This window comes from Sorex fumeus, unplaced genomic scaffold (genome assembly GCF_029834395.1).
Source record: "Sorex fumeus unplaced genomic scaffold, SorFum_2.1 ptg000032l, whole genome shotgun sequence".
Lineage (NCBI taxonomy): Eukaryota > Metazoa > Chordata > Mammalia > Eulipotyphla > Soricidae > Sorex > Sorex fumeus.
Genome location: NW_026606089.1, coordinates 11,816,208 through 11,843,969, shown reverse-complemented (window position 1 = coordinate 11,843,969; position 27,762 = coordinate 11,816,208). Strand labels below are relative to the sequence as shown.

Genomic DNA, 27,762 nt, shown 5'->3' with positions numbered 1-27,762 from the left:
AAAAATGCATTATTATTAAAGTTTTATGTGCTTTTGAAGTGTATATAAATACTGTATTCTTCTGTGACTTGCTTTATTTACTTGTTATTTTTTAAAGTTTAAAGATATTTTTTATAACAAGTAAATAGAGTTATAAATCTATAACTGTATTCTTTGGTGACTTGCTTTATTTACTTGTTATTTTTTAAAAGTTTTTTCTGTGTGATGCCCAAAAATATGAACCAGCATTTTTGCTACTGTATAATACTACATTATATGGATGTATGTTTTTCCACCATTCTCTTGTTAATGGACAATTAAGTGCTTTCTGCTTCTGTGCCATTTTAGCAAAGCTGTTAGAGACAATTTTCATCTCTGCCTCTTAGTACCCGGGGCAATAGTTTCCCCAGTAAGTTTCTTCAGAAATTTGCCTTAGCAGTAGAGTGCCCACCTTGCAGGAGTGATATCCTCAGTACTGCCCCAGACTGATGAGGGCAAATCCTGGCACTGCTGTGATGATCCCCGGTGCCACAAGTATGTGACCCTCAGTGCCCTACCACCAAGTGTGTGTGAGATCCTCAGACACCTGCGGGATACTTCACGCACAGGACCCCTGGTGCACAACCGAAAAAGCAACAGAAGGGTGAGGGGGTAAAAAGAATAAATGAACAAAATTTTTAAAAATTAGGGATGGGTCGACAGACAGCTCAAGTAGTCAGGTACGTGCCTCATGTGTGGGAGGCCCTGGTTTGATCTTTGACACCCCCTGCTCCCCTCATGATCCCCTACCCCCACCACAACCCCATCTGGGACGGTCCTGGTGTTGGCATTAACCCCTTTGCACTTTTTTTCCTTAAAGTATCATTGTAAGGATGTAGCATATGTCCAAATTCAAGATTATGACATGTTGTTTTCCAGAGAAGTTGAATTAATTAGCAGAGCCAACAGCTCTGGATGAGATTTTCTTTTGGCTTTATATGCTTAATACTCATATGTTAATCTTGAAATATTTTAGTCATTCATATATATATATGGAGGTATTTTGGTATCAGATTAATTTACATGTTCATATGTAATAATGAGGTTGAACATCTTTTCATATATTTATTGGCCAATCTCATCTCTCTGTCAAATATTTGTTCAGGGGCTTGATGTTTACATTTATACATTCCGCACTTTTTTTCTCCTCTCTCTCTTTCTTTCTTTCTTTCTTTCTTTCTTTCTTTCTTTCATTCTTTCTTTCTTTTGGCCACATGCAGCAATGCTCAGGGCTTACCCCTGGCTCTGCACTCAGGGATCACTCCTGGTTGGGGTTGGGGGACCAGATGGGGTTCCAGGGATCAGTCAAACCTGGGGTCAACCACATGCAAGACAAATGCCTTTTCTGCTGTACCATCGGTCCGCCCCTAAAACACTTTATTTCTTCTGAAGTTGATTTTTATATATGGTGTAAGGGTGGGGCATCCAACTTATTTTTTCCCCATGTGGATAACCTGTCAACACAGTCCAGCCAATATACAGACTCTCTTATCCTCCCTGATTGTGCCCACCCTTTGAGTTGAAGAATGGGGTGCATCTGGAATACATGCTACCGTGTCCTTTGTTTTTCTCGACATGTGTGACTTTTGACCCCCAGCACATCTGAGGCACGTTCACTTCACGTGTCATTAGCAGGGGACCAGGGACAGGCTCGGTGATAGAGCACCTTCCTTGTGGGTGTGAGCCCATGAATTCATGAGGTTGGTCCCGGTACCATCCAGTGTGTTGTCTATGACCCCTAGAGCCACAACTGAGTGGGTCGTCTCTGACCTACCCCAAACAGGTGTGTGAGTGAGCACCACACTAACGTGTCTGAACCCAACGTCCCAGTGTGGCTAGATTCCTGTTCATCACAGTAACAATGGGAGGGCAAGGGGGGAAGTAAAGCGAAAAACTGTGACTCTAACTTGTGTGCCTACAAGTTTGAGCCCTGGCCGGCATGGGCACAAGCACCATTACTCGGGGCGCACAAATCTTAGCAAGCACTGCAGTCTGATGTGTGGGTCCCGGTCATCAGGTCATCATAACGAGTAACAACAGAGCTGGGGGGGAGGTGTTACTGGGGGCTGGAGCAGTAGTGCAGCAGGTAAGGCACTTGTCTCATTTGTGGCCAACTTGAATTCAGTCCCTGGCATCCCATATGGTCCCCGAGCCCTGAGCCAGGAGTGATTCTTGAGTGCAGGGGCAGGAGTAAGCCCTGGCGCCACCAGGTGTGTCCCAGACAAATAAACAAAAAAAAAATGTAACCATTATGCCATTTCCATACCCAGTAAAACGAACAGTTACTGGGACCAGAGAGATAGTACAGAGGGGAAGGTGCTTACTTTGCAAGTACCCAACCCTAGTGCCATCCCTGACCCCACATATGAGCCCCTGAACATGGCCAGGAGGGATTCCGGAGCACCACTGGGTGTGGCCTCCAAAAGAACAATTATTTAAAAAGAGAGGGGCGAGTCAGCAGGGTTTGGTGCTAGCCTTCCTGGTTTCCTCTGCAGATTTCCAGCTGTTCCCAAGAATGCTCAGAACAAGGTGCTGGCTGGTGCGCGGGCAAGTTGGCAGGCAGTGAAGTCAGTTGGTGAGTTTGACTCTTCTGCTTTCGTCGCCGTAGATTCTCCAGCTCTGCATTGGGAACCATGACCTTTTTATGAGGAGGAGGAAGGCCGATTCTTTGGAAGTTCAGCAGATGAAGGCCCAGGCCCGGGAGGAGAAGGCCAGGAAGCAGGTGAGCTCTGAGACCATATTTGCAGGGCTGTGGTAACTGCTGGGAGGGAGGAAGGCAGTGGTCCCGGGCTGCAGGGAAGAGGCGTAAAGGCGAAAAGCTTCACAGAGAGAAATGCGCCTAGTTGTTTCTCCAGGTACTGAAGGACGGTAGGCGAGGGGGTGGCCAAGGCCTCCTCCATCCCGCCAGCCGCCCGTCTCCATCCATCTGTCTAGGTAGCTCACTTGCTTTTTTGCTTGCCTGTCTCCTTTGCCCAGCCGTCTCCTTTTCTAATTAGATGGTGATAGAACGCATGGAGGCATTTCAGCGCTTGCTGCCGGAATGCTAATTAGACGCTGGCTGCCTCCCCCACTGCAGGTCAGCCCCAGTGCGCGGCTCCCGCTGGGGGAGGCGTCAGGAGCAGGGCTCAGCCAGCGGACAGTCTGCACCTTGTTCTCTACTCCTGGGCCTTTCGCTCACGCACTGAAATCCACACAGCTCGTGCGCGGCGCGATGCTGAGAGTGTCGGCTGTGGTTTTGGATGAACCGCTAAAAGAGAAACAGTGGCTGCCATCAGCTGCCCTCAGGACTCACCAGGGGCATCCTTAGCCCGGGAACTGCTCCCAGGTGGGAGGGAGCCTCGAGGGAGCTTTGGAGAAGCTTGCTCCCAGTTGAGACTTGGAGCACACCCCACCCCTGCTTCGAGAGGCTTGCCCCCAGCCTGAGACTTGAAGCAAACCCCCCTCCCCCACCCCTGCTTTGGCCCCAGGCTGCATCAGCTCTCTGCTCTGCTTTCCAAGACAGCATTCCCTATTTCCACTTACCTGAGATGCCTCCATCTTCGGAGGAAATGGAATGGGTCATGGGGAATGCCGCACTCCCCTCCAAAAAAAAGTGACCTGAGCTAAACTAGGGTCTCAGGGAAACTTGAAGAAGAGCCTTCCTCCACCTCTTTCTCAGGAGTGAAGCCTAGCCGTGAGACCTGAAAACAATCAGGAGCTCCCGGGGCTGTGGGCTGGGAGAGAATGGTGTTTGCACGCCACCGCATGTCCCGTGTGTCCCCGCACCCGGCGACTGTAGGCCAGGGGGCACCAGAAAGGACACAGTGTGGGCGCCCAAGAGTGACTCGCCTTCTCGGCCTCGGCGTTCTCATCTGCTCGGTGGAGCTGGTGACCGCTCTTGACTCAGATCCCAGAGGGTCCCCCGGCCGGCATAACCGTCTCGGTGCAGGGCCGGGGGCAGGCGGTCGGCGTGTGCTGGGAGAGAGCCGTTGCCCAGCGCCGAATAATGGAGAAATAATCATTCACCTCATGGAAATCATAATATGCTCGAAATTAGGAAATAAATTGGCCATGCTTTTCATTAACCTACAAGAGGAAAATCGAAGAATTCACAATATTATTTGCTTGTCTTTGCATTGTTCCTTCGAGACCCTGTGCTTTTTTTTTGGGGGGGGGGGGTTGGTCATTAGGGAAAGCAGACATCTTAGAAATCTCGTGTTTAGGAGAAATAAGAAGTAAGTCCTTAAGTGCTTTAATTATTTCAGGAAGAATTACTTAAGGGCAGTGGTCACATGTGACTTCTGCTCTCTGAACCCAGATCACAGGGAACAGCGCTTGTCCCGTGCTTGTTCCCCTTATTAACCACGGCAGGGGGCCCAATTAGTACAGAGATCCATAAGGCAAGGGAGGTGCCGGAGGCTTTGTACTGATGCCTTGAGGATGCGGGTGGGGTGGGGGCTGTGCTCCCTGCCGGGCTCCCTCCTGTCACAGGCCTGGCTCGGGAGTCTGCGCCGTGGCAGCCACAGCCGCAGCTCCCCCTGTGAAGCACAATGTGTTGTGTTTATTGATGCGTCTCGCGGGATGCTTCCCTCTTCTCCCTGGGTGACCAGCAAGCGTGGAGCTCTGGTGGATGGAAGGAGAGCTGTGGGGGGGGGCGGGTAGAGTAGAGGCAGCTCTCCCATCAGAGGGAATGCTGTTTCTGGGCCCAGCTCGGAGAACCCTGCCCTTAGGTCCCGCCACTCCCAGGCAGAGCCACCTGGGAGCTCTCCCAGCCGGCAGCCGCGTTGGCCGGGAACCGTTTCAGCACGCGGTGGGCGAAGAAGTGGCTCGGCCTGGTACTTTGTTGTTGCTCCGTGTTGGTCGGTTCACCCCGAGACGCTTTGACTAGGGGCATCGGGTTGAGCTCTACAGCTGGGTTAGGAGGGGCAGAAGGACACTGTCTGCTGAAGGCTCCGAGCTCCAGGGGCCTGAGTCGGGACTCTGGGCGCTCTCGTCCCTGCAGATGGAGCGACAGCGGCTGGCACGTGAGAAGCAGATGAGGGAGGAGGCCGAGCGCACGCGGGACGAGCTGGAGAGGCGGCTGCTGCAGATGAAGGAGGAAGCGACGATGGCCAACGAAGCCCTGGTGACTGCCCAGGGGCCGGGTGTCCGGAGGCACTCCGGGGCCGCCTCAGTTTTCCAGACTCAGTCCTCTGGGGGCCACACCTTAGTGACATCTGACGGTGACACTAGCTGCACTTTCCCAAACATGCCGGAGCCCTTCCCCGCCCGCGTTGCCAGAAGCGCAGCTCGGCAGGGCTCCTGGGCGGCGGGACGGTTGTCACCCTGGGTTCCCCGGGTCTGCAGGGCCCTTGGGCTCCACACTGCGGCTGCTAGGGCCACATCAGCCTTTGCATGGGAGGGTGTGTGGCCGGGAGCACCGCCTCACCGCTCCCTGTGCCAGGGGTGTCTGCAGGCCTGGGGGACACACTCTGCTCCCCGAACCACCCATTTAAAGGGAGAGAAGAACAGAACTGTTTTACCCCCTCGTGAAGCTCAAGCCTTCGCTTGTGGGTACTCAGACAGAGACACTCTGTGCTCCCCAGGGAGGAGACGTGAGGGACCTTGCTGAGAAGTGGAGGCTTGTGGCTGTCATCTCCTGCCAGTGTCGCCTGAGGAGTCTGGTTCTTGCTGACTCGAGCGTCCAAGCCCAGGCCTGGGAGGGATAAGGGGCTGGGGACCCCCGTCCAGCTGACAGCGCCCCTCTCTGCAGATGCGGTCTGAGGAGACGGCTGATCTGCTGGCAGAAAAGGCCCAAATCACCGAGGAGGAGGCGAAGCTCCTGGCTCAGAAGGCTGCGGAGGCCGAACAGGAAATGCAGCGCATCAAGGCCACCGCCATTCGGACGGAGGAGGAAAAGCGCCTGATGGAACAGAAGGTTCTGGAGGCTGAGGTGCTGGCGTTGAAGATGGCTGAGGAGTCAGAGAGAAGGTCAGAGCTTGGGCTGTCGTGGGCACAGGGCATCTAGGTCCTGAGGCCGGGCTTGACCACAGCTATTTCCCAGGGCTGGGGAGAGGCTGCTCCCTTAACAGCCTGGGGACTGCTGCTTAACCCCCGTTTGTTTTTTAAATACGTCTTTGGTGGGAGGAGCCTCTCCAGCAGTGCCCACTGCTGGGCCTGGTGAGGCTCGACCCCCTCGTGCAGCCTGGTGGTTCCGGGCTTGGACCGCCGGTGAGTCCAGGCTGCAAACTTGGGGACCTGAGAAACCAAGATCTGTGCTTTAGGGGTTGGCCACCAGGGCTTGTGGAAGGAATTCGGACACTGTTGTCTGGTTGAGCAGAGCGCTGCAGTCAGGCTTGTGCCTTGATATAAGCCCTATTTCCGTTGACCGTGTTTGCCAGACCAGCGTTGAGTGTCACCACAGACTGCTTTCAGGAAACAGCCAGAGGCTCTTCTTGCATTAAAACAATGTCCTTTCTCATTTATTTATTTGTTTGTTTAGTTTTTGGGTCACACTCAGCAATGCACAGGGGTTACTCCTGGCTCATAAACTCGGGAATTACCCCAGGCAGTGCTTGGGAGACCATATGGGATGCTGGGAATCGAACCCGGGTCAGCTGCGTGCAAGGCAAATGCCTTACCCTCTATTCTGTCGCTCCAGCCCCCCTTTCTCCTTTTTTATCTATAAACTTGCAGTCACAGCAATTTCTCTCTCCACTTTTACGTGTCAGTGTTGGGATCCTGTTTCCTGTTTCCTGGCCCATCCTGGGCTCCTTTCTTCCTGAGAATCGGCCACTTGCCCTGTGAGGAACGCTTGTCGGGCTGCTCCTTGGCTTTTGTGTCCTATAAGGTGAAGACCTGACCAAGCCTCCAGGCCCTCAGTCTCCAATTGTTTTACTTGGGGGCTATATGAATCAGGGTTCGTTTGTTTTCACATCTTGTCCTTTGTGATCCAGTATGAGACCCTGGGCCCACTGTGTCCTTCCTTTGCCAGGCCACTCATCCAGTCTGAAGGGAAGACTGACTCCTCTCCCCTCCAGCACTCCTCCCCCTTCACCAGCTGCGAAGGCTCATACTGAGTTATTCTCCTCGTTGGCTACCCTGACCTTCCAGTTTTCATTTTCCAAGTTAAATGAGCTGAGCTAGTGGGACGGCTCAGTGATGAAGCACCCACCTCCCATGGTAGAGCCCCAGGGGTCAGTCTCCAATGCCACAAAAAATCAAATAGGGCCCTGGAAAGATAGTACAGGGATTAAGGCACTTGCCTGACATGTGACCAACCCTGGTTCAACCCGGGCACCACATGGTCCCCTGAGCATTGCTGGGTACAGCCCTCTGAGTCCCCACGCACTGCCAGGGTGGTAATCTCCAGCAGCAATTCATTCTTGGGCCCTCACATTCCGTTGTGTTCTGGTTGGCCAAGAATCATGGGAGGAGTTTCAGAACTCCTGAAAACTGCCTCAGAGCTCCTCAAGTGAATGAATGAACAGACACCCAGCAGTGTTGCCCTTGCTCTGGATGGTGTGATTTCTGGTGACTCTCTGTCCCCACCTGACCTTGTTGTCCTGATCTGTGCTGTCCTCAGGGGACCCCCGGTTCCTCCTCTTGTTGGGTGGGTAGGGGAAGAGCGGTGTTTCTCCTGCACCCTTTCTGCAGCTGAAGGCACCTCCTCTCCCCACAGGGCCAAGGAGGCGGACCAGCTAAAGCAGGACCTGCAGGAAGCCCGTGAGGCAGAGCGAAGAGCCAAGCAGAAGCTACTGGAAATCACCACCAAGCCCACGTACCCGGTGAGCCTGGCGCCGCTCCCCGCCCGCCGCCCTTTCACACCCGGTGACCTTTGTTTCTGTCTCTCACAGCCCTTCCTTCTGGGCATGCACGGCAGAGAGTGATGTAGCAGGCCTGAGCTTAGGGGACGGTCCTCACACCTGTCTTCTGTTTGGCCTCCTGCCAGTGGCTCACCTCTCCGGTTCCAAGGACGGGCCAGGGGGCCTTTTCAGACTCTGAAATCAGTCTTTTATTCTCAAGTTCAACCTGCTCTCCGGATAATTTGCTCTTTCGCCCCCTGCTGCCAGGCTAACCTTAATCTTTCACTCCTGACCCCTACGGTGTGTCGGTGTGTCGTAAGCAGCAGTTGTTCTGTGCAGGGCTACTCTGGGCCCTCAGCGGGAGCTGCCGCCACCCGACCCACCCTCCTTCTCAGCTTCAGGCAAGCAGGCACACTTCTCTCTGCAGGCTCCCAGAAGGAGTAGAGATGGCTCTTTTTCTTTTCTCTGCCTTCAGTCCAGCAAGTGTTTTTGCGCCCTTTTCTCTCCTGACACCAGACAGAGGTAGGCTCTGCCGCCAGGCACACAGGTGTCAGGGGCCTACAGTGCTAGGGACCACCAGGTCCACCCCCGTGGTTCTTGGGGGTCACCAGGACTATACCCAGTGATGGTTGAACGACCATAGAGTGCTGGGATGAAACTCAGGGCCTCAGGGCTGGAGTGATAGTACAGAGGGTAGGGCGTTTGCCTTGCACGCGGCCGACCCGGGTTTGATTCCTGGCATCCCTTATGGTCCCCTCAGCACGGCCAGCAGTAATTCCTGAGTGCATGAACCAGGAGTAATAACCCCTGTGCATTGCTGGGTGTGACCCAAAAAGAAAAAAAAAGAAAAAACGAAACAAACTCAGGGCCTCTGCATTCAGACCAGGCTTGGCTCCTGAGTGTTCTCCCAAGGCTGAGTGGAGACTGACCCGTGGGAGAGTGATCGTATTATTCTCGCCTGGTCCTCCCGCGTGTGCTCAGCACAAATGCGTGCGGGGCACAGAAGCGGGGCCGGGAGGCGTGCGCTCCCCGGGCCGGGAGGTGGAAGACTGTGAGCGCGCTCTTCCCATCTGCTCTGGATCTCCACCGCTATGTAACAAAGCACCCCCAAGCCAGTCCTGGAGCTCAGCGCAGCCGTGTATTATTACCACTTGTGGCTCGCTGGGGTGATTGGGCCAATGGTCCTTGCTCGATTTCTCTGAAGCGGTTGCAGGCAGATGGCAGATGCAGGCAGGTGGGACTGGTGTCATCCGAGGGCTCATCTGGGCCCGACACCCAGGAGATGTGTGTTTTTTAAAAAAAAAACTGCATTAGAACAGAACCTTGGGCACTACCCTGACTGTGTTCTTTTCTCTTGGCAGTAATTTCTAGAGATCACCCATACCGTCTCTTTACTATTCTGTGCATGGATAGATTACATTTCATCTAACTAGTGCCCCTGTAGATGGATAGTTATCTGTTTTCTTTTGCAATTGTAGACAAAACTGATACCCACCTTCCCTGAACACATAACTTTGCATATGCATGTGGATTATTGGTAGAGTAAATTTTTCTAAATAGGACTGTGAGGTCAAATTTTTCCCATTTGATGTTCCTGCCAGTAGTATAGCACCTGGCATGAATGTGTTTTTAAATTTTGAACATACATTAAGAGTAGTGCTCGAAGTATACTTGTAGGGTTTGGTGAATTTTCAGAAGCTCTGAACCATGTACCCTGCACTCAGATCAGAAGAAAGAGCACGATACAGCCCCAGAAGCCCCCTCTCAGCACCGTTCTAGATAGCCACAGAGTTGGCCTGAGTGTTTTGAGCCTCTCATCTTTCTTAGACACTGTCCTTGAATCAGTACAGGATTCAAGGATGACAGAGGCAGAGGCTGCCCTTAGGAAACTTGCCAGAAGCAGAAAGAAGTCCCAGCCAAAATGGATTCTTTAACAGGGTGAAATTAGAGAAGTGCCTTTCCAGAACCGGAAACGCGGTGTTCATACAGAGCAAGAAAAAGAGTTGCCGTCTGGCCAAGAGTGATCTAGAAAGACTTCGGTGACAAAGAGTAGAGCCTTGAAAAAGAGACAGTATAGAGAGGAAGAATGGTTTAATGGAAGGAACAGAGGTTTTCTCCACTCTAGAGAAACATGTGTTCCCTCTTGAACATGTATCTCTCTCTTTCTCTCCCTTCACATTTTCTAACTAAATCACAAATCACAACCATCCTGTTATTCATCGATCGCCTCGAGCAGGCCCCAGTAACGTCTCATTCGTCCTAGGCCTGAGATTTTTTTTAAAAAAGTGCCATATTCAAGGCTCTTTCAGGGTTAGGAGAATGAGACCCTTCATTGTTACTGGTATTTGGCGTATCGGGTACGCCACAGGGAGTTTGCCAGACTCGGCCGTGTGGGCAGGTTACATTCAGTAGCCTGCCAGTTTGTCCAAAGTAGTAGTTTTTCTAACTAAATTTCTTTAAATAAAACTTTTGCTTCTCTAGGGGGTAGAAAGGAGCAGAGATGGGGCCAGAGTGATAGCACAGCGGGTAGGGCATTAGCCTTGCATGTTGCTGACCCAGGTTCGATCCCTGGCATCCCATATGGTCTCCTGGGTACCACAAGGAGTAATACCTGAGTGCGGAGCTAAGAGTAACCCCTGAGCATCACCAGGTGTGGCCTAAAACAAAAAAACAAAAAGAGAGAAAAGAGAAAGGAACAGAGATTGGGCCAGAGACATTGGACATTGGGCAGGGACTAAGGTGTTTGCTTTACATCCCATCAACCCGTGTTCTAATCCCCCACACCACTAGGGGTCACTCCTGACAGAGCACAGCATGACACAAACAACAAAAAGGGAAAAAAGAAAGCTTCCGGGATATAAAAAAGGACATGGTATGAGACTAACACTCAAGGATAGCAGAAACAAGTATAAACACTGCTAGAAGCTTGCCACAAGTGGAGGGTAGAAAAGGGACCACTATGACTATCATAGTTGGAAATGATCACTCTGGACAGTTTGTTTAACTGTGCTGAGGGACTACTTCCAATAAGGTACTCTGGGGTCTTTCCCTGCATTGCAGTGCCAGGAATTGAACATGGGTCTCCCTCATGAGCCCTGAGGCCATTTTGTTTTTGTTTGGGGTCCATACCCAGAGATGCTTGGGAGCTACTCCCAGTTCAGTGCTCAGGAGTTGCTCCGAGCAGTGCTCAGGGGACCATGCAGCAGCAGGGATCTAACTGGGGCTCTGGCAGGCATCCACTTCAGCCTCTTAAGCTATCTCCCCTGCTCTTGGGCCGTATTTGGTTTTGTTTGTTTTCTTGTTTTGTTTTTGCGCTACATCCAGCAATGCTCAGGATTTATTCCTGACTCTGCATTCAAGTTATTACTCCTGGCGGTGCTTGGGGGACCATATGGGATGCCAGATATTGTACCCGATCAGCCACATACAAGACATATTTCCTATCCAGCCCTTCTGGGGCCATATTTGAAATGACCCCCCTCTGTTCTAGGATGAAAACCCCCTGGGGGGGGCTGGAGAGAGAGTGCAGGGATTAAGATGTTTGCCTTGTATGCGCCTACCCAGGTCAGTCCCCGTGGTACCACATGTGGTCCCCTGAGCACTGCCAGGGCTCACTCCTAAATACAGAGCCAGGAATAGCCCTGAGCACCATGGTGTGGCCCAAACACCCCTCCCCCCAAAAACGAAAAGAAAAACATCCTTATTGTAAATGTTCCTCACCCTCTACCCAAGCCCTACTCTGGCTCCATCTGCTGAATCCAGAAACCAGACTTTATGAAATCAGACTTTATGGTCTGGATCTGGCTCCCCCACGCCCCCACATTACAGAGACTCCACACTCTCGCCGAGCACTCTGCCCTCCAAACCCACTCTGGCACATTCTGCAACGTCAGCAGGAGGTGCATTTCTTCTGGCATCCCTTCCTTAGCTCCAGCCCCCAAATCCCTACCTACAGTGCCTACTTTTCTTAACTGTGCTGACCTGATATGCGTCTGTTGGCTAAACAGAGGTTTTCATTTATCTTATTTTCATTGTTATTTTGCTTTTAGGCCACACCTCTTGGGTTACTCTTGCCTCTGTGTTCAGGAACCATTCCTAGTAGGCTGGAGTGCTGAGGATCAAACCTGGGTTGTCTGCATGCAAGGCAAGCGCCTTCCCCATGGTGCTGCCTCTCTAGCCCCATCGACAAAAGGTTTTCAGCTTTCAAAAAGCCAGGGGCCCTGTGTTCTCTGCTTCCCACTCCTGAGCACAGGGCCCTGGGGCTTCCTCAGTGTAGCAGGGAGTGGGGGCTTGGGTTCGGTTTGTTTGACCTTTACAGAACGGTTCAGGGTTTGAGGAGAGGGGACTGATTTCAGATCTTTGGACCTGATCTCCTGGCACCGTGAGTGTGGAGCACCTGCAGAAGGGAGGGTCTCACAGGGCTGGGGGCTGGGCCTGAATTCTGTCACCTCTGGTCACCAGAGGGTCAGTGGCAACAAGATCAGAGTCCGCCAGCAGTGCCTCTCTGTGCTTGCAGAGCCCTGATCCCCTAATCCGAGATTTCTCACTCACAGCCCATGAACCCAGTCCCCGCACCGTTGCCTCCTGACATACCAAGCTTCAACCTCATTGGTGACAGCCTGTCTTTCGACTTCAAGGATACTGACATGAAACGACTTTCCATGGAGATCGAGAAAGAAAAGTACGTAGTACCCGTCACCCTGTTTGGTCAGCTGGTGAACCAGAGTCAGTAGGGAAGTTGGAGGGTCCCCACGCCAGCCTGTCCTCCACTCCCATAGAGACAAACTCTGCTCCTGCCCGCGGGAGGGAGAATTTCCTAAGCTGAAGCGAAGGACTGCAGATCTGCCTGCGATCAGTCTCCCGAGATCGGCGGCCCTGGGCCAGGGCTACAACCTCCCCTGAAGTGGAGCATCTCCGCGGCAGGCAGGCTGCTGTCCAAGGCTCAGAGAGCACAGGCAGGGCTCGTGCAGGGCTCGCACAGAGTGTGCTTCGTGGCTGTGTTCCGCAGTACCTGAGCTCTGTGGCATCCTCAGTCCAGAACAGGTCTAGCTCGTGGCTGAGGCATGCAGGAGTCCCAGGGTCCGACAAGTCAGGCCAGCTGTGCTGCTGGAACAGTGTGGATGGGACCCAGGTCTCCCAAGCGCTACTGTCCTGGCTGCTTCCTCCGCTTGGTCTGAGACGGAAAGGACCCACTGCAGAGAAAGTGGCCAAGTTCCTGGCCCCAGAGCTGTAGGTCAGTCAGGAGTCGATCGCAGTCAGCCAGAGAACAGTCACAGTGCCCGCCAGGTAGTGCATGCCTGGGTGTCCAGATCTTTTATCTCATTTAATTCCCAGGAACTGGTATCAAAGGTTGATTTTAGTGCTGCCTCTGGGAATGTGAACTCGGAGGTAGAGCATTCTAATGAACGCACTCAGTATCCCATACCTGATGAGAGGCAGAACTGGGACTAAATTTCAAGCTCCTTGGCTTTACACCCTGTATGTTTGCTCTTTGGTTAGTGCTCTCGGGGAACCTTTCAGGGAAGTGTCTCCTTGGAGCCCAACGTGGGCGGCCACAGGCCGTGCTGGGCTTCACGTGGGACTTGCAGGCTGAGGGCCCAGGTAAATAGCCAGCAAAGGAATCTCTCTGGTCCCCTTCCAGCCTCACACCACAGTCCAGCTGACCAGGTGTTCTGTGCTTGTGGCCAGGGTGAGGCACCACCTGCTTTGTGTCCTACTTTTGAGAACCTGTTATTTCCTTCCTGCCAAGGCAGCTGTTGACAGAGCCCACGGCCAGCCCTGGGAATGGCAGTGGGATTTGTTCTGGTGTCCGTACTGGGCCCCCATAGTTGGGAGCCATGAAGGACATATTGCAGATTTTTATCATCATAGGTGATACAGTGATGATTAAAAAGTCCACTTGCGGGGCTGGAGCAATAGCAGAGGGTAGGGCATTTGCCTTGCATGCGGTCGACCCGGGTTCGATTCCCAGCATCCCATATGGTCCCCTGAGCACCACCAGGGGTAATTCCTGAGTGCAGAGCCAGGAGTAACCCCTGTGCATCACCAGGCGTGACCCAAAAAGAAAATAATAATAATAATAATATCATATTTTTTAAAAAGTCCACTTGCAGGTCGTGGTGGGGAACTTTTTCTGCCTGGTGTTGGTTGATGGTGCTGCCCCCAGTCAAGTAAGGGTGTGGACATGGTCTGTCAGCCGAAAGGACTTGAGTGGAATCGCTTCTCTGAGAAGAGCTGCGGCAAGGAGATGAGAGAGTGGATCGGGGAGCTTGTCTCACCTGTCAGCTCTTAGACAGGACCACAAGCTCTTACTCCAGCTGATGCTCGGGTAGCACTGTGTGCGCGTGGGCAGAGGGCTTTCCGCCACAGCCGCACTGTATTTATCCCTGCTCCGTGGAGAGCGATTCAGGATAGCTATGTGCCTGGCCTAAGCTCCCATAGTTGTCGGTGGGGGGAGGGGGCGTGGGAGGGGAGGTGCCTTCGACCCTGGATCCCTCTCTGGTCCGCCGGTGGGGCGTGGGGCATCGCAGCCCGGAGCTGTCCTGCTGTTTGCCAGAGTTGTGATCCACCACGTCCTCTTGCCGCAGAGTGGAGTACATGGAGAAGAGCAAGCATCTGCAGGAGCAGCTCAATGAACTCAAGACAGAGATCGAGGCCTTGAAGCTCAAAGAGCGAGAAACTGCCTTGGATATTCTGCACAACGAGAACTCTGACCGGGGGGGCACCAGCAGCAAGCACAATACCATTAAAAAGGTACCGGGCCCCTTGCCTTTTGCTGATGAGGACAGTCGTTAATGAAATGTGAGGTTGGCATCTGATTTCTTTCATCGCCTAGCTATCAGACTTGTCATTTTTTATATGTACTTAGTTGAGGAAATTGTTGACTCGTGCCAGAAAGGGAATTTAATCTGCCAATGACTATGAACCAACTGGCTGGATAAAAGGGGAGCTGTGTTAAAAGCTCTCAAGAAATGAATTCCCTGCTGCAGGACAGGTCTCGATCCATCAGTCAGCAGTAAAGCTTCCCTTTTAACCCAGGAAGCTGCGTTCCATGATGAGAAACCATCATGAAGAGTCTGTTGAGAACGGCTTCCTCCTCTGGACTTTCTGTGATGTTCACTGACAAGGACGATACCATCCTGGTCTTTGTTTAGAAACCAAATACTGAAATTTGGGGCTTATTTTTATTTTTCGTTTTGTTTTTGTTTCATGCCCGGCAATGCTCGGGGGTTACTCCTGGTTCTACACTCAGGAATTACTCCTGGCAGTGCCCAGGAGGCCATATGGTGTCCTAGGGCTCAAACGCCGGTTGGCTGTGTGCAGGGGAAGCGCCCTGTCTTCAGACTGTCTCTCTGCTCCGGGCTAATTTTTAATACTGAACACGGGCTTCTCCAGAGTAGGAAAAGCCAGCAAGAGACATAGAGACAAGCCAGCAAGATCCGTGTTCAAGGGAGAACACAGGCTTGAAGGGCAAGCCAATTTTTTCATATTTATTTATTTATTGCTTTTTTGGGTCACACCTGGCAATGCTCAGGGGTTACTCCTGGCTCTGCACTCAGGAATCAGTCCTGGTGGTGCTCAGGGGACCATATGGGATGCCGGGGGGTGAACCTGAGTCAGCCGCGTGCAAGGCAAGCTCCCTACCTATTGCTCCACCCCCAGAATTCAAATATTTTAAGTGATGAGATGCCATTCATGTTGCTAGCAGTTTCATATCTATTGTGAATCCACAGCATTTTCTTTTCATCATTTCTGTTTGTTTTTGGACCACACCCTGTGGTGCTCAGGGCGTACTCCTAACTCTGCACCCAACCCACTGTACTATCTCTCTGACCTTATAGCATTTTGGAGGAAGTTAAATTTCATAATAATTTTCTTTTTTTTCCTTCATATTAATTTTCAACCCAAGAACATACTTTTTGTTTATTTCTGTTCCACACCCAAGGGGTTGGGCCACTCCTGACTTTGCTCAAGGGTCACTCCTGGTGGTGATCAGGGGACCCTCAGGTGCCGGTTGGCACCTGGGCTTCCTGCATGCAGAGCATGTGTGCAGCCTCTTTCGCTGTCTCTGTGGGCCAAGAGCATGTTTCTTCGGCTGGGCCAAGTAGAAGGATGCTCCCCTGCCAGACGTGTCTGCGCCCGGCTGATTCACAGCACTGGGCTAATGAGTGTCACTGGGATCAAACTGTTTGCTTTTCAGGACCCATTTCCAGGCCGAAGAGGGAGCCCAGAGTGCTGAGTGCACGTGGAGCACCTCGGTTTGATCCCCTCTTTTTTTGCCCCCCTTTGGTTTTTGGGCCACCCTTGCAGTGCTTCGGGGCGATTCCTGGCTCTGTGCTCAGGAGCAATCCCATCGGTGCTCAGGGGACCTTCTGTGATCCGGGGATCGGCACCAGGATCACCTGCAAAGAAAGTCCCTTGACTCCTGTGTTCGCTGACCTCAGTGGGTTTGTGCCCTTGAAATACACAATCCTCCACGCTCCCCTGGGAGTGACCCCTGAGCACTGGTCTGGGAGTAGCCCCTCAACACTGCGGTGTATGATCCGAAACAAACGAAACCAAACTAAACTAAAATGTTTAAGTTTTCAAAAGTTAAGCTGTATCTGAAAACTCCAGAAAATCTGTAGCTACCGGCCATCGTTCCATCATTGGTGAGCCGAGTTGGGAGTTCTCTCTCTTTGCTCCCTCACTCTTGGCATTGGCGAGAGAACCATTTTTAGTGGCCTAACCTGGAAGGAAGACCTTTCCTGTTCCATTCTCTTCTTTCCTCTGGCTTCTGTCATGTACTCGGTTTTTCTTCCAAAACCGAATTATTGACAGATGGCAAAAAAGGGAACTAAGGAGAGGCCTCAGCTAGTGAGAAGTAGAGTCAAACCGTGACCAGGCCGGTGGGCCTGCTAGCTCAGAGGAGTGGCTGCCAGCACCCTGCCTCCCCTCCCCGTCCTCTGACCCTGAGGGGCAGATTCATCCTCACCTGCTGTCGGGAGCCAGGCCCACAGCCCCAGGGACGGGGTGCCGAAGACCCGGTTCCAAGCGGCAAGAATTAACTGGTGTCCCCTGTCACAGTCTCAGACCAGTCTGAGAAAATTGCAAATGGCACGTGTGGCATTGTTGATTTCACAGGGTGTGTTTTTGTTTTTTTCTTCATTTTATTTTGCCGGTTCAGCCTCAAGCCCAAGGCAGAAGACCTATCTGCATTTGAATCCTCAAAGTAGGTTGTTCCCAGGTACTCTGTATGTGGTGATGGTACTGCCCTCTGTGATACTAACCATGCATGAGCTTGCCTGTCTCTGGCCCTGGGCCACGCCGAGCCCTCCTGGGGGCAGGTGGCACCAGGGTCCTGGCTGTAGCATGCTTTGAGTCTGAGAGCCGGCGTCTGTCCCCGGGGCCCAGGAGGCCGCCCCGTTCGGAAGAGCATGTCTCAGGACCGTAGGGCCCGTTGTCCTTCACCTCTTGTGTCATTGTGGAGCTGGGAAAGGTCATGGCTTCTTGTCTAGTCAGGTGTGTCTGAAAGTCCTTTGTCTTGGTGGTGTACTCCTTAGCTGAATAACCCGAGCATGGGAAAGGGGTCTTAAGACCGGGGTCTGTAACTCCGGGCCAAGACCTTTCTTGTGGTGACAGCCTCTGAAGACCCCTGCATGCCCCCGGCAACTGCTGGGCCTGGGTGAAGGGCCGCCCGTGCCCGCACCTCTTGGGCCGCTTTCCTGCACCCGCCATTTCCTCCTCCAATCAGACAAAGCCGAGCGCAGGGCGTGATCGGGGCTTCTCTGCAGGGCCGTCTCTGCTTTAGTATCTCCTCTTCCCGGCCCAGAGTGGGGGTCAGAGCAGAGTCCCCTCAGGGACCGCGTCGCCGCGGGCCTCCCACACCGGGGCATTCTGTGGCTGTTGCATGGATTCACCGAATCCAGCTTTCCTTCTGCAGCAGTTCATCATTCTCACAGCACGCCCGGGCAGCGAAGAGAACCTGTGTCTGGTAGTGAAATAGCATCATCCTTCCTCCGCTCCTCGCCCCAGTCCCCAGGAGTCCCCAAGCCAGGGAGGCTCCCAGCATCCCAGCCACGGATGTGTCCTTTCATCCGACTGCTGTGTCTGCCGCTACAAGAAAATAGGCTCGTTGGGAGCTTTCTGCCCCAGAGTGAGAGTTGGCAGGAGAGCGATCCTATTTGTGGTTGTTATCCAAGCAAGGAAAGTTAGCTGTGCAAGTCCCAGATGGATCTCATTATAAGACGGATTCGCTCTCGGTGCTTCCAAGAACCTGCAGCCTGAACCGCAATCGGTGTGTGACACTCTCCAGCAGGCTCCGATCCCTTTCTCCTCCGAACACACCAGCACCTAAGATGGCAGGGCTTGGGGAGTCTCTGGGGCGCCCGGTGAACCCCGAGGGAGGATCCACTTTGGGTTCCTGCACTTTGCGGCCAGCAGGGAGCAGGCCCTTTGTGCTTCAGCCTGTGCTGCCCAGATTCTGTGCACTGGACCGCACAGTTCCGCCTTCATAAGGTTTTCTCTTCCTTCTTTCGGTGTTTAAATCCCTTTTTTCCCGTGTGTGCCAGGGATCGGTCCCTAGGCCTTGTATTAAAGGCCTGAGCTTCAGCATCCCCAGACCCCAGACTGTTTGCATTCTTCAGGGGTCTGTAATTGGCCATCGGTTCTCACTGAACTATTATTACATTTGAATGAGGTTTAACTTGTAGTCAGCTTGGACTGCCCCTAAGACTTTTTTTTTCTTTCTTTGGGCCACAGCCAGCTGCACTCTGGGATGACTCATGGCAGTGCTCAGACAACCATCTGGGGTGCCAGGGATCGAGCCTGGGTCGGCCACATGTAGGCAGGCACTCTGCCTGCTATACTACCTCTTCAGCCCTCAGACGTATTTTTTTTTAAGTGTTTGAAACAAAATGTTAACTATCTTGACGTGAACTTGCTTTCAAAGCAAGCTGCCAGGCTCCAGGTCATCGAGGCTCTGCTCCGTCAGGGATTCCCCAGGGCACAGGCTTGGTGTTAACTCTGCAGTGCTCGTTACGTGAAAGTGGCTTTGCTTCCCCTGGGGTTGAATCTCCCTAGACTCAAGTCGCTTCTGGGGCCTGTGTCCAAGATGGATGGCCAGCCACCTGCTGGTGCCGGCCAGCTCTGAGTCGTGTGTGCTGCAGTCTGGGCCAGCGGGAGTCAAACGGAAGAGCAAACCCCGTGTCAGACTCGGAAGTCCAGACTCGAGCCCTGTCAAGGGCAGAGCTGCCTCCGGAAAGTCCGAGATGAGAAATGCAGAGGCTGGCGGTGAACTGGAGGGTGTCCAGTGTCCTGAAAGCTCATTAATCTTAGTTCAAACCAGCCAGCATCAATTTCTTTTCTCCTTTTTTTTTTTTTGTTTTGCTTTTAATGTTTTTGAGCAGAGATTTCTTCAATGAGAGAGCACTTGTTCTATCTGCCATGGGTGCTAGGAGATGTCGGTGTCCAACATTGTCTCAGGGGCCTCTGTGGGGAGAACTAACCTCATGCTAACTCCTGAGAGTTCCCGAGAGTGGCCAGGGTTCTCCGTGTCCTCTGCGGGCTGCCCAGAGGCACCGCAGGCCCATTAACGTCAACCGAGTGAGGCTCCCCCTGCTGCTGCTCTCTTTCTCTCTCTCTCTCTCTCTCTCACCTGCAGAAGGAGAGAAAGACCGGGCTTTCCTCCAGAGAGTTGCCAGGACTGAGGTGATTCCTGGGAAACGCTTAGCTCCCCCTCCAAGCTTAACCAGGGCTTAAAACTAAAGGCGTGAACTTAACCGGGGAGGCAGGGCGAGGGTTAAGGTACTCGCCTACCAGGCGGCTGTGCCCCATCCTGGCGTGAATCCCACATGTGACTCAGAAATTTTAAAAAATGAAGGTGCATGTGGCAGCCTCCCCGCTTTTATGAGCATGACTTGGGGTCATCTGCCTGTTCTCCTTTACCCGTGCCTGGATTTAAAAAAAAAAAACCCTAAAAAACTGAAATCAGTTTCCCCGGATCCCTTCGCTCATAGAGTGGTGGGAGCAGGTTCCCTTTGGAGTCCGTCTCTGTCACCCTGAGGGCTCATTGGTGCAACTGGTTTGTGTTTGAGTCTGAGCGAGAGCCTCGATGGCCACCCAGAGCTGCCCTGGGAGCCTGGATTAGTGTCCTTCTCAGGGGAGCCACAGGGACACGTGGGCCTGGCTGTGAGTCGGCAGAGGAGAGGGGCAGTGAGGCTGGGTGACGGGGTCCCTGTTCTCCAGGACAGGCTCCCCACATCCCCTCCTCCCCGCCTTGCGCCTGTGGTCTCTGGGAAAGCAGGGGATTTCAATGAGAAGTTGGGAGGGTGATGGTGCTTAGAAAGTTGGCTTGATTAGCAAATGGTTTGAACTAGCGAAGGTCCAGCTGCGGTTTCCGCTGGTGGAGGGGCGGGAATAAGGAGCCCTGACATTTATCTGAGGCTCGCGCCACCGCTCTTGGATCAGGAAGACATCAAAGTTCAGTGTCAGCTTCAGTTTGCCTGGACTCCCCTTGGAGCTGCAGGGCTGGCGAAGTGAAGTCAAAATGCTTCCAAACCGCACCCCCCCTTCCCCTGGAAGCTGTAAATCACAGCAGCTGATTGAATATGCGTGAAAGGCTCTCTGTGATGGTGGTGGCTTCTGTCTGCATGCTCCTGCGGAGTCTGTGTTGGACCCTCCTGGGACCCCAATTCTGGGTCCCCTGGTGGCTCCACTCACTTTGGGACTGGGCATTGCCTGGTGTAGTGTCCGGGGTCCCCACATAAAAGGCAGCGGCCCCAGCTGGGCCTCAGCTCACCAGCACCAGCACCGCACCAGAGTGGCCCTTTGTTGTTAGAACTCAGCATCAGGGCGGGGGAGACAAGAGGGGATGGAATAGGGTGGGGGCCAAAATCAGCGGGCAGCAGCCGTGTGACTCCAGATGGGACCACAGAACACACAGAAGAGCCGCCGCGAGCAGTCCAGGGAAGGCAGGGGGCGCCTTCTCCGGGGAGGAGTGCTTAGGCTTGTCCTGGGCCCCTCCCCCGCCCACTCTGACAGTTGCACTTGGACTCTATTTCCAGGTGCCTCTGAATGGGGGGGTGGGGGGTGCTCGCCGGGTCCTTGCTTGTGTCTGGTGTCTCTGGAGAGATGATACCACCCGCTCCTTTCCCCAGAGCCCAGTGCCCAACCCCCGCGTTTGCTGGCAGCCCTTTACCGGGTCAAGCCTTGAGAAGCCTCCAACAACCCGCGTAGGCCTCCGAGGATGTTTTACGAGCACTGGAAAGTGCCCGAGGACATTGCTGGGCCTTCCTCGATGCGGTAAAACATCCCATTGGGTCCCTGGGCACTGAAGATGTGTCTCAGTGCAGCTTTCCTCCGGCACCTGATTTGTGACTGCAACAGTGGGAGGGAAGAGATGGGGTGCAGACTCATTCTGCGGGCTCGGGGCCCTCTCCTGCTCTTCGCCCTGATCTCCCCTCTGAGATGGTCGGTTTAGAACCACATCCATCTCTCGGCACCTTTCGGTCAGGGGTGTGCGTGGGGGTTGCCGGAGCCCATGGTCGGCTTGCGTCCACCTGCCCAGTGAGGGGAATCAGGCTGATCGGTCCATTTTCCAGGTGGAGGGACGGTGTTCCCCGGGCCCTGGCAGCCTCCCACAGGCAGCTGGAGACTTGGGCCCGAGTCTCTGGGCGTCTTCTTCTGCGTGGGGTCCCCAGGGGTTGAGTGTAATACCCTCGGGACCCCTCTGGACTTCCCCCGGTGGGTTTCTCTCCAGAGCCAGTGAATAGCTAACCCCGCACTGAATTTGCTAATTGGCATGGACTTGGCCTTCCAGCCCGCCTCTGTGTGGGACAGCCCCCCCTCTCCCTCTGCACGTCACCAGATGGCACTTGGGTGCAAGCTGTCACTAGCGAAGCTAGAAACGCTTAAATCTGGCCAGTTTACAGCAGCGCGCTCCCCACCCCCCACCCCCACCCCAGGCGCCCATTCCAAAGGGGAATGTTTATCACACCCCAAACCCAAGATTGTGTTGGAATTTGCCGCTGCTGCGGGCTTGGCTGTCACCTTTCTGCTCGGAGTCAGCGCTCCTCCGCTCCTCCGGTGGATCCCTCCGAATGCCAGAGAACCAACATGTCCTTTTGTATCCGCGCCCTCCCCCGCGCCTTCATTTTCAATATGGAGTGCGGGAGAGGAAGTCTAACGTGATTTTAGGGCTCGCATTTCAATTCCAGTGCATTTTTATGGGACAGGCAGAACCTCAACCTGGAGTTATTAGGTTAGTATCTAAAATGGGTCCAACATTGTGGGCCTTTCTGTTTAAAAATGAGTTAGAGGGCCCCCTCCCACCGCCTTTCCCCCCTCCCTCGGGACGGAGGGGGGGAGGATTGAGGCGAGGCCCCCAGAGACCTGCTGGAGGAGTCCCGGCCCTCGGATTCGCTTTGTTCTCCCAGCGCAATTGCAGCGCTCCCTTCCTCCTGTTATTGATAGCTGAAGTGGCTCTGTGCCCTGCCCACCCCCACGCCACCCTCTTTTGCTTCAGGAACAAGATTATCACAGTGCGGCCTTGTGAATCAATTTTCTGTATGTGCTGATGAAAGTGTAATTCATTCTTAATCAAGCAGCTTTGCTGCTGCGGGCTCCGTGCTGGAATACATTTACTTACCCTCCCGTCATTTTGGGAAGCGAGCCCCGCCCCCTCCCCCCCCCCCCCCCCCCCCGCACTCTCCCACCCGCCCCCCCTGAAAAAATATAGGACTTTTAGAGGAGAGCTGGAAGCAGAGTTGGCAGCTGGCCTGGTGCTGCGTTTTCTCCAGCAGGGGGCAGTCTTGGGACCGAGGCTGGAGTAGGTGCTTCCCAGCTGCTGGGCAAGCCGTGGGAGCCTGCTGCTTGTCACAGGTGCCTTAGGAACGGGCAGGGCCCAGAACCCTGGATCCTCAGGGCTGCCACCTCACCCGGTGAGCAGCTGTGAGTCTGCGCGCAGAGCCCTGGCCGGTCCTTCCCAGCCTCCGGTCTCCGCGGCGTCTGAAGCTGCTGAGGTGGGGTGGGGTGGGGTGGGGTGGAGGTGTCTGTCTGCTCACGCAGTGTGGAGCGCGGGGAGGTGTAACACTGCCTCACCTGCTGCCCCTCCTGCCCCTGGCCAGCCCCACGGTGGTCACAGCACGGGCAGTTTGCTGGAGAAGTGGACGGGGTGTGGGGGTTCCCTCTGCCAGACTCGGGGTGCTGGGCAGAAAGAAGAAGCCAGCCCGCAGTGGGGGGTCGGAGCCCCCGCAGACCAGAGCGAGTTGTGGACTGGGAAGTTTGTCTCCTGGATTAGTGACAGACTTGAACAGCTGGTTCAGTAGAGAGAGAGAGAGAGAGAGAACTTAATTCCTCCTGTATTATTCACACGCTGATTTTAATCAGATGCGAGGCGACAGCTGGAAGAGAGAAACGGGTCAGCCCCGTGCCTGGTGAGGAGACTCCGTGTTCTTTCAGTCATCTGGGGGGACTGGCAGGAGCACTGCAGGTTGGAGCTCTGGGTAGGCCCCTGCGGCTGCCAGCTTCCCAGTGGCATTGGCGGGGGGAGGGGCACAGTGGCCAGCAGTCAAGTGTGGGCTCAGGGTGAGGCTCCAAGAGTCGCCCACCACTGTGGGCAGAGCACTCCCCCCACATCCTCAGGCAGGGCCCCGCCTGACGCAGCCATCCCCCACGAGGCCCAGCTTGTCTCCCTGTGCCCTGAGGTGTCTACTCTGTCACCCCCAGCAGTCAAGAGCCCAGAGGTCACTTCCCTGACGGTCTTGGGCACCTTTAATCAGTGTTTGCTGTGCCCCCCCTCCCCTGGGGCTTAACCCCTACCCCACTGTGACCTGAAGGGGTCTTGCTGGGTCCCCACCAGCACCAGGGCCTGAGTCACCTCCTCTCCATGCCCCCAGGTCCCGGGCCAGTCCGGGAGCAGGACCGCTCCCTCCGCCCCCTTGCATGGCAGCTCTGAGCGCACAGGGCCTGCGCCATGGGCCAGGGAGTCCGGCTGCACAGCAGCGGTTTCCCGAGTGGCATCGAACTGCTGCGGGCTGGCCTGTCTTTCCTCCCTCTGCCTCTGCCACCACCTCCCACCTGTGGCTGTGCCGGAGGTGACACCAGCGCGCTTTCTAGAAACAGCAGGTGCTGAGGCTCCCACAGGTGAGGGGATCCTGCCCGGCCCCCTCTGCCTGCCCCCACCTGTCCGCTGGGCCCTCCTGTGCACGGCACAGGCAGCCCTGGCTGTTCCCAGGTGAAGGACGCGGCTGAGATGGAAGCCGACGGAGGCTGTGACAGGCGCAGGTGGTGACCTCCTCCGCCGACATGGGGCCCCCAAGGAGTCGGAGCTGCCATGGAGGGTTCAGACAACAGCTGATGGGCCTGCGGCAGCCTGTGGGCTAAGCCTTGGGCAGCAACTGTGTCCTGTGGGGCTCCCTGTCTCTCCCATAGCCTTGGGGACACTGGGACACCTGCCTCTTACCGAGGCTCTGTGCCACTGTCCTCCTCGGGACCCGCACGCTCCTTGACTCAGGGGGACAGTTGCTGTGTGGGCAGGGGCAGAGGCCAGCGAGCCGCTCGCACATGTGGGGCTCGTCCCGGGGACACTGTACACTCGGGTGCCCCCTGAGCCCAGGCTCCTGTCACTGGAACCTGGTGCTGCCAGAGCTGCCAGAACCTCCCCTGGCACCTCAGGGGGACAGCCAGCCTGCTCCTCTGGGGGAGGCTCCAGGAATTCTTGGAGCCAGCGTACAAAGAAGCAGGACGCGCCCAGCCCGGGCTCCGTGCCGGGGACAGCCACTCGCCCTGCCTCGGAGACCAGGAAGGCCGGTGCACATGGGACACTGCTTTCAGCTGTGCCCCCTTCTAACCAGCGCCCCGCCCGCCCCCCGCTCCCCTTGGAAGGAGAGCAGCCGGAGTGGGGGAGCTGGTGCTTTCGGTGTCTTGGATTATCACCTCACACCAGGCACAGCGCACCGCTGCTCCCAGTTACCGCACTGGGGCTCCGACACCCCGCTTCACAGCAGGGAGCTGAGACCAGCGGGAGCAGAGAGCCAGCTTCAGACCCAGGAGGGACCTTGCTTTGCATGCAGCTGGCCCGGGTTCGATCTCTGGCATCCCGTAGGGTTCCCTGAGCACTGCCAGGAGTCATTCCTGAGTGCAGAGCCAGGAGGAACCCCTGAGCATCACCAGGTGTGGCCAGAGAAAGAGAAAAACTGACCAGAGAGAGGGAGAGAGTGACCTTCTTGGGGCAGCCCTGCTGGTGGGTGGCTTTGTTCGGACTGTGCCTGTGTGACTCTTTTGGTTTCCTGGACCACTAGTGTTGGGGGGCGACTCCCAGAGGGGCTTGAGGGACCGTGACCGTGTGATGCCAGGGATCAGGCTAGGACTCCCACCCATACTCTCTCAGCCCAGTCTGGTTTCATAATTTTGGGAGGAAGAGGGTTGCGGGGAACCACACCCAGCAGTGCGCAGGGCTTCCTCCTGGATTCAGGGTTGGCCACAAGCAAGGCAGGCACCTGATCACTATTATACTGTACTATCTCGACTATCTCGCCAGCCCCGGGTTGCATAAACATTTTCCCCAAGAGGAGTTGTTTGAGGGGGGTGGAGGGGGGGAAGGGAGGGAGAGGGGCAAAGAGGGAGAGGAGAGCAGGGAGGGAAGAGGGGGGAGGGGAGAGTGTATACTCCCAGCAGTATTTCACTCCAAGGTGTGGGCCTGTTAGTTCAGTGCTTAGGTCCAGTGGTGGTCAGGCCAGCAAGGCTACACCATGCCATATGGGGGAGAAAATTTACCTGCCCCTTGAACTTGCCTTCCAGCCCCCAAGATTTTGTCCTGGCTGTTGTCTGGAAACTGAGTCTCCTTTCTTTCCCAGTAACCATCATGGTTCCCATTACCCTCGGCCTCTGATGGCATGGAGGGAGAAATGCATCCAAATGCTGCTCCCTTTCAGAGGGGATTCAGTTGTGGCAAAGAAAAGATGGCTTTCTTCGTCTCTATTAGAAGCGGGCTTTCCAGAGGGCTTCTGAAATTGGTTCCCCGAAGAAAACAGCTCCCATGCCTGCCTTCATGCCTTCCTGCATTCAGCCTGTGAGGGAGGCGCTTCAAGGCCAGATTGGGCAGGAAGTAAAGAACTGGGCTCAGGCGGTCTCAATTTGGAGCGCAACAATGTCACTGGCTTTTTTTTTTTTTTTTTTTTTTTTTTGCTTTTTGGGTCACACCCAGCGATGCACAGGGGGTTATTCCTGGCTCATGCACTCAGGAATTACTCCTGGCCGTGCTCGGGGGATGCTGGGCATCGAACCTGGGTCGGCTGCGTGCAAGGCAAACACCCTACCCGTTGTGCTATCACTCCAAGCCCCTGTCGCTGGCTTTGATGGGGAAGAGGTGGGCTTAGCATCTTCCCCAGCCCGGGAGACGGCGCTTCAGACCCAGAGACTGCGGGGTGGGGGTGGGGGTGCCCAGGGCATGGGCCATGTCCCGCATGTGCGCACGCATGTGTGTGTATGTGTGTCTGTGTGCATGTGTGCACTATGCATGCGTGTGTGTGCGTGTGTCCGCGTGTCTGCATGTGTGTGTGTGCGTACATGTGCATTCCTATCCTCTAAGGCCCACACACAGCCAGATGCTGCCAGGAGATTCACACCTAACTCACCCTGTGGGGCTCAGCTCTTTCCCAGGGGACTCACCGGTTTGTATCATTTTGGGGAGGGTGTGCTGTGTGTTTGGGCTGCGGGGCCATACCTGGTGCTACTGGGGGGAGGGCCCTCAGCTCAGAGGTGGTGCGGGGAGTTAAAGCCCAGGCCTCCCACATGCACAACGTGAACTCAGCCTGGGGGGCTCTCTGGCCTCTTCAACCCAGCAGGCACCCACAGGGTGAGCAGGTGAAGCTGAAAGGTGTCTGTGATCAGGTGCCCTGAGGGCCGGAGCTGGATGTGAGACCCACAACCTCGCTCAGTGGGCATCTCGGGGAAGCCCCCCCGAGGGAGTCTGTTCCAGGTGTTTTTCCTTACGGAAATCAGGTACTGGGGCTCAGCTGCTGCCCTAACACACACACACACACACACCCCGGCAGACACACACACACACACCCGGCAGGTCTGCTTTCGGGAGGAAAGACAGCCTCTCGCCCCCGACACCGGCTTCCCCAGAAGTTGTATGACCTTGTCCCGGTGGCGTCCGCAGTGTGAGGATCGAGGTGCTTGTCCTGACACATGTACCTCCGAGTGCCCCCGGCAAGGGGACCCTTCAGGGTTCTGTCTGCGCATTGCCTGCTGACAAGCTTGTGCCCACCAGCCGCCCTCGCTGGCATGTCCTGATTCGTCACCCTCATTTGAATTCTCGGAGACAGTTTTTGGGACTGCCGGCGCACGGGGCCCTCCGGAGGCCAGCCCGCGGGCAGCAGGCGTCCAGCGCCCCTCACCCTCTCTGCTTCCTTCCAGCTCACCTTGCAGAGCGCCAAGTCCCGCGTGGCCTTCTTCGAGGAGCTCTAGCCGGCACCCGCCGTCCCGGTCCACCCTGTCTGCTGCTCCCGGCACCCGCCGTCGGACTGGCCCCACGCCTCCATGGAGCTCTAGAACTTTCCCCAGCTGAACGGAGAGCCCCCGCCCCTACCTTCATGTGCAATTGCCCTGGACTCGATCCTGCAGACGTGTTTCTCGCATGGGGTTCCAGTTCTCCTGGTGTTTGTCTTTTCTCCTCTCGCGTGGAACCCCGTTCTCCTTCTTGAAGGGTCCTGGCTAGACGGGGGTCTCAGGGGCTCCCGCTGACTTTCCCCTCCCAGGAGGATTGGTTATGAAATGTGCAGAGCCCTGGCGCCCCCCGCCCCCAGGTTCCAGAACATTCCTTGGCACTAGTGAAGCGTGGGCGTGCTGTGAAAGAGCCCTGGCCAAGTGCACCCAGGCCTGGAGCAGCCTGCCTGCACGGCCACCCGGAGCTTGCCCACACGCAGGACAAGCCTAGCAGTGGGGCCTGGCCCGGCACCCCACGCTCTCCTGGCCGGCAGCTGGCGGGGAACAGGGT

The 27,762-nt window shown here is 55.1% G+C and overlaps 1 protein-coding gene across 2 annotated transcripts in view; it reads left to right on the top strand.

Moving 5' to 3' along the window:
* The window catches only part of NF2 (NF2, moesin-ezrin-radixin like (MERLIN) tumor suppressor), a 96,148-nt gene extending 68,742 nt beyond the window's left edge, over positions 1-27,406 (top strand). The window contains exons 10-17 of one of the 2 annotated variants that reach the window (XM_056116576.1): positions 2,627-2,740; positions 5,000-5,122; positions 5,750-5,967; positions 7,658-7,763; positions 12,335-12,462; positions 14,369-14,534; positions 16,948-16,992; positions 27,183-27,406. In XM_056116576.1, the coding sequence (XP_055972551.1) occupies positions 2,627-2,740; positions 5,000-5,122; positions 5,750-5,967; positions 7,658-7,763; positions 12,335-12,462; positions 14,369-14,534; positions 16,948-16,983 (891 nt within the window). In that variant the 3' untranslated portion in view covers positions 16,984-16,992; positions 27,183-27,406. The remainder of the gene's footprint in view (positions 1-2,626; positions 2,741-4,999; positions 5,123-5,749; positions 5,968-7,657; positions 7,764-12,334; positions 12,463-14,368; positions 14,535-16,947; positions 16,993-27,182) is intronic. The other variant, XM_056116575.1, reaches the window with a different exon arrangement.
* Positions 27,407-27,762: the final 356 nt, after the last annotated feature.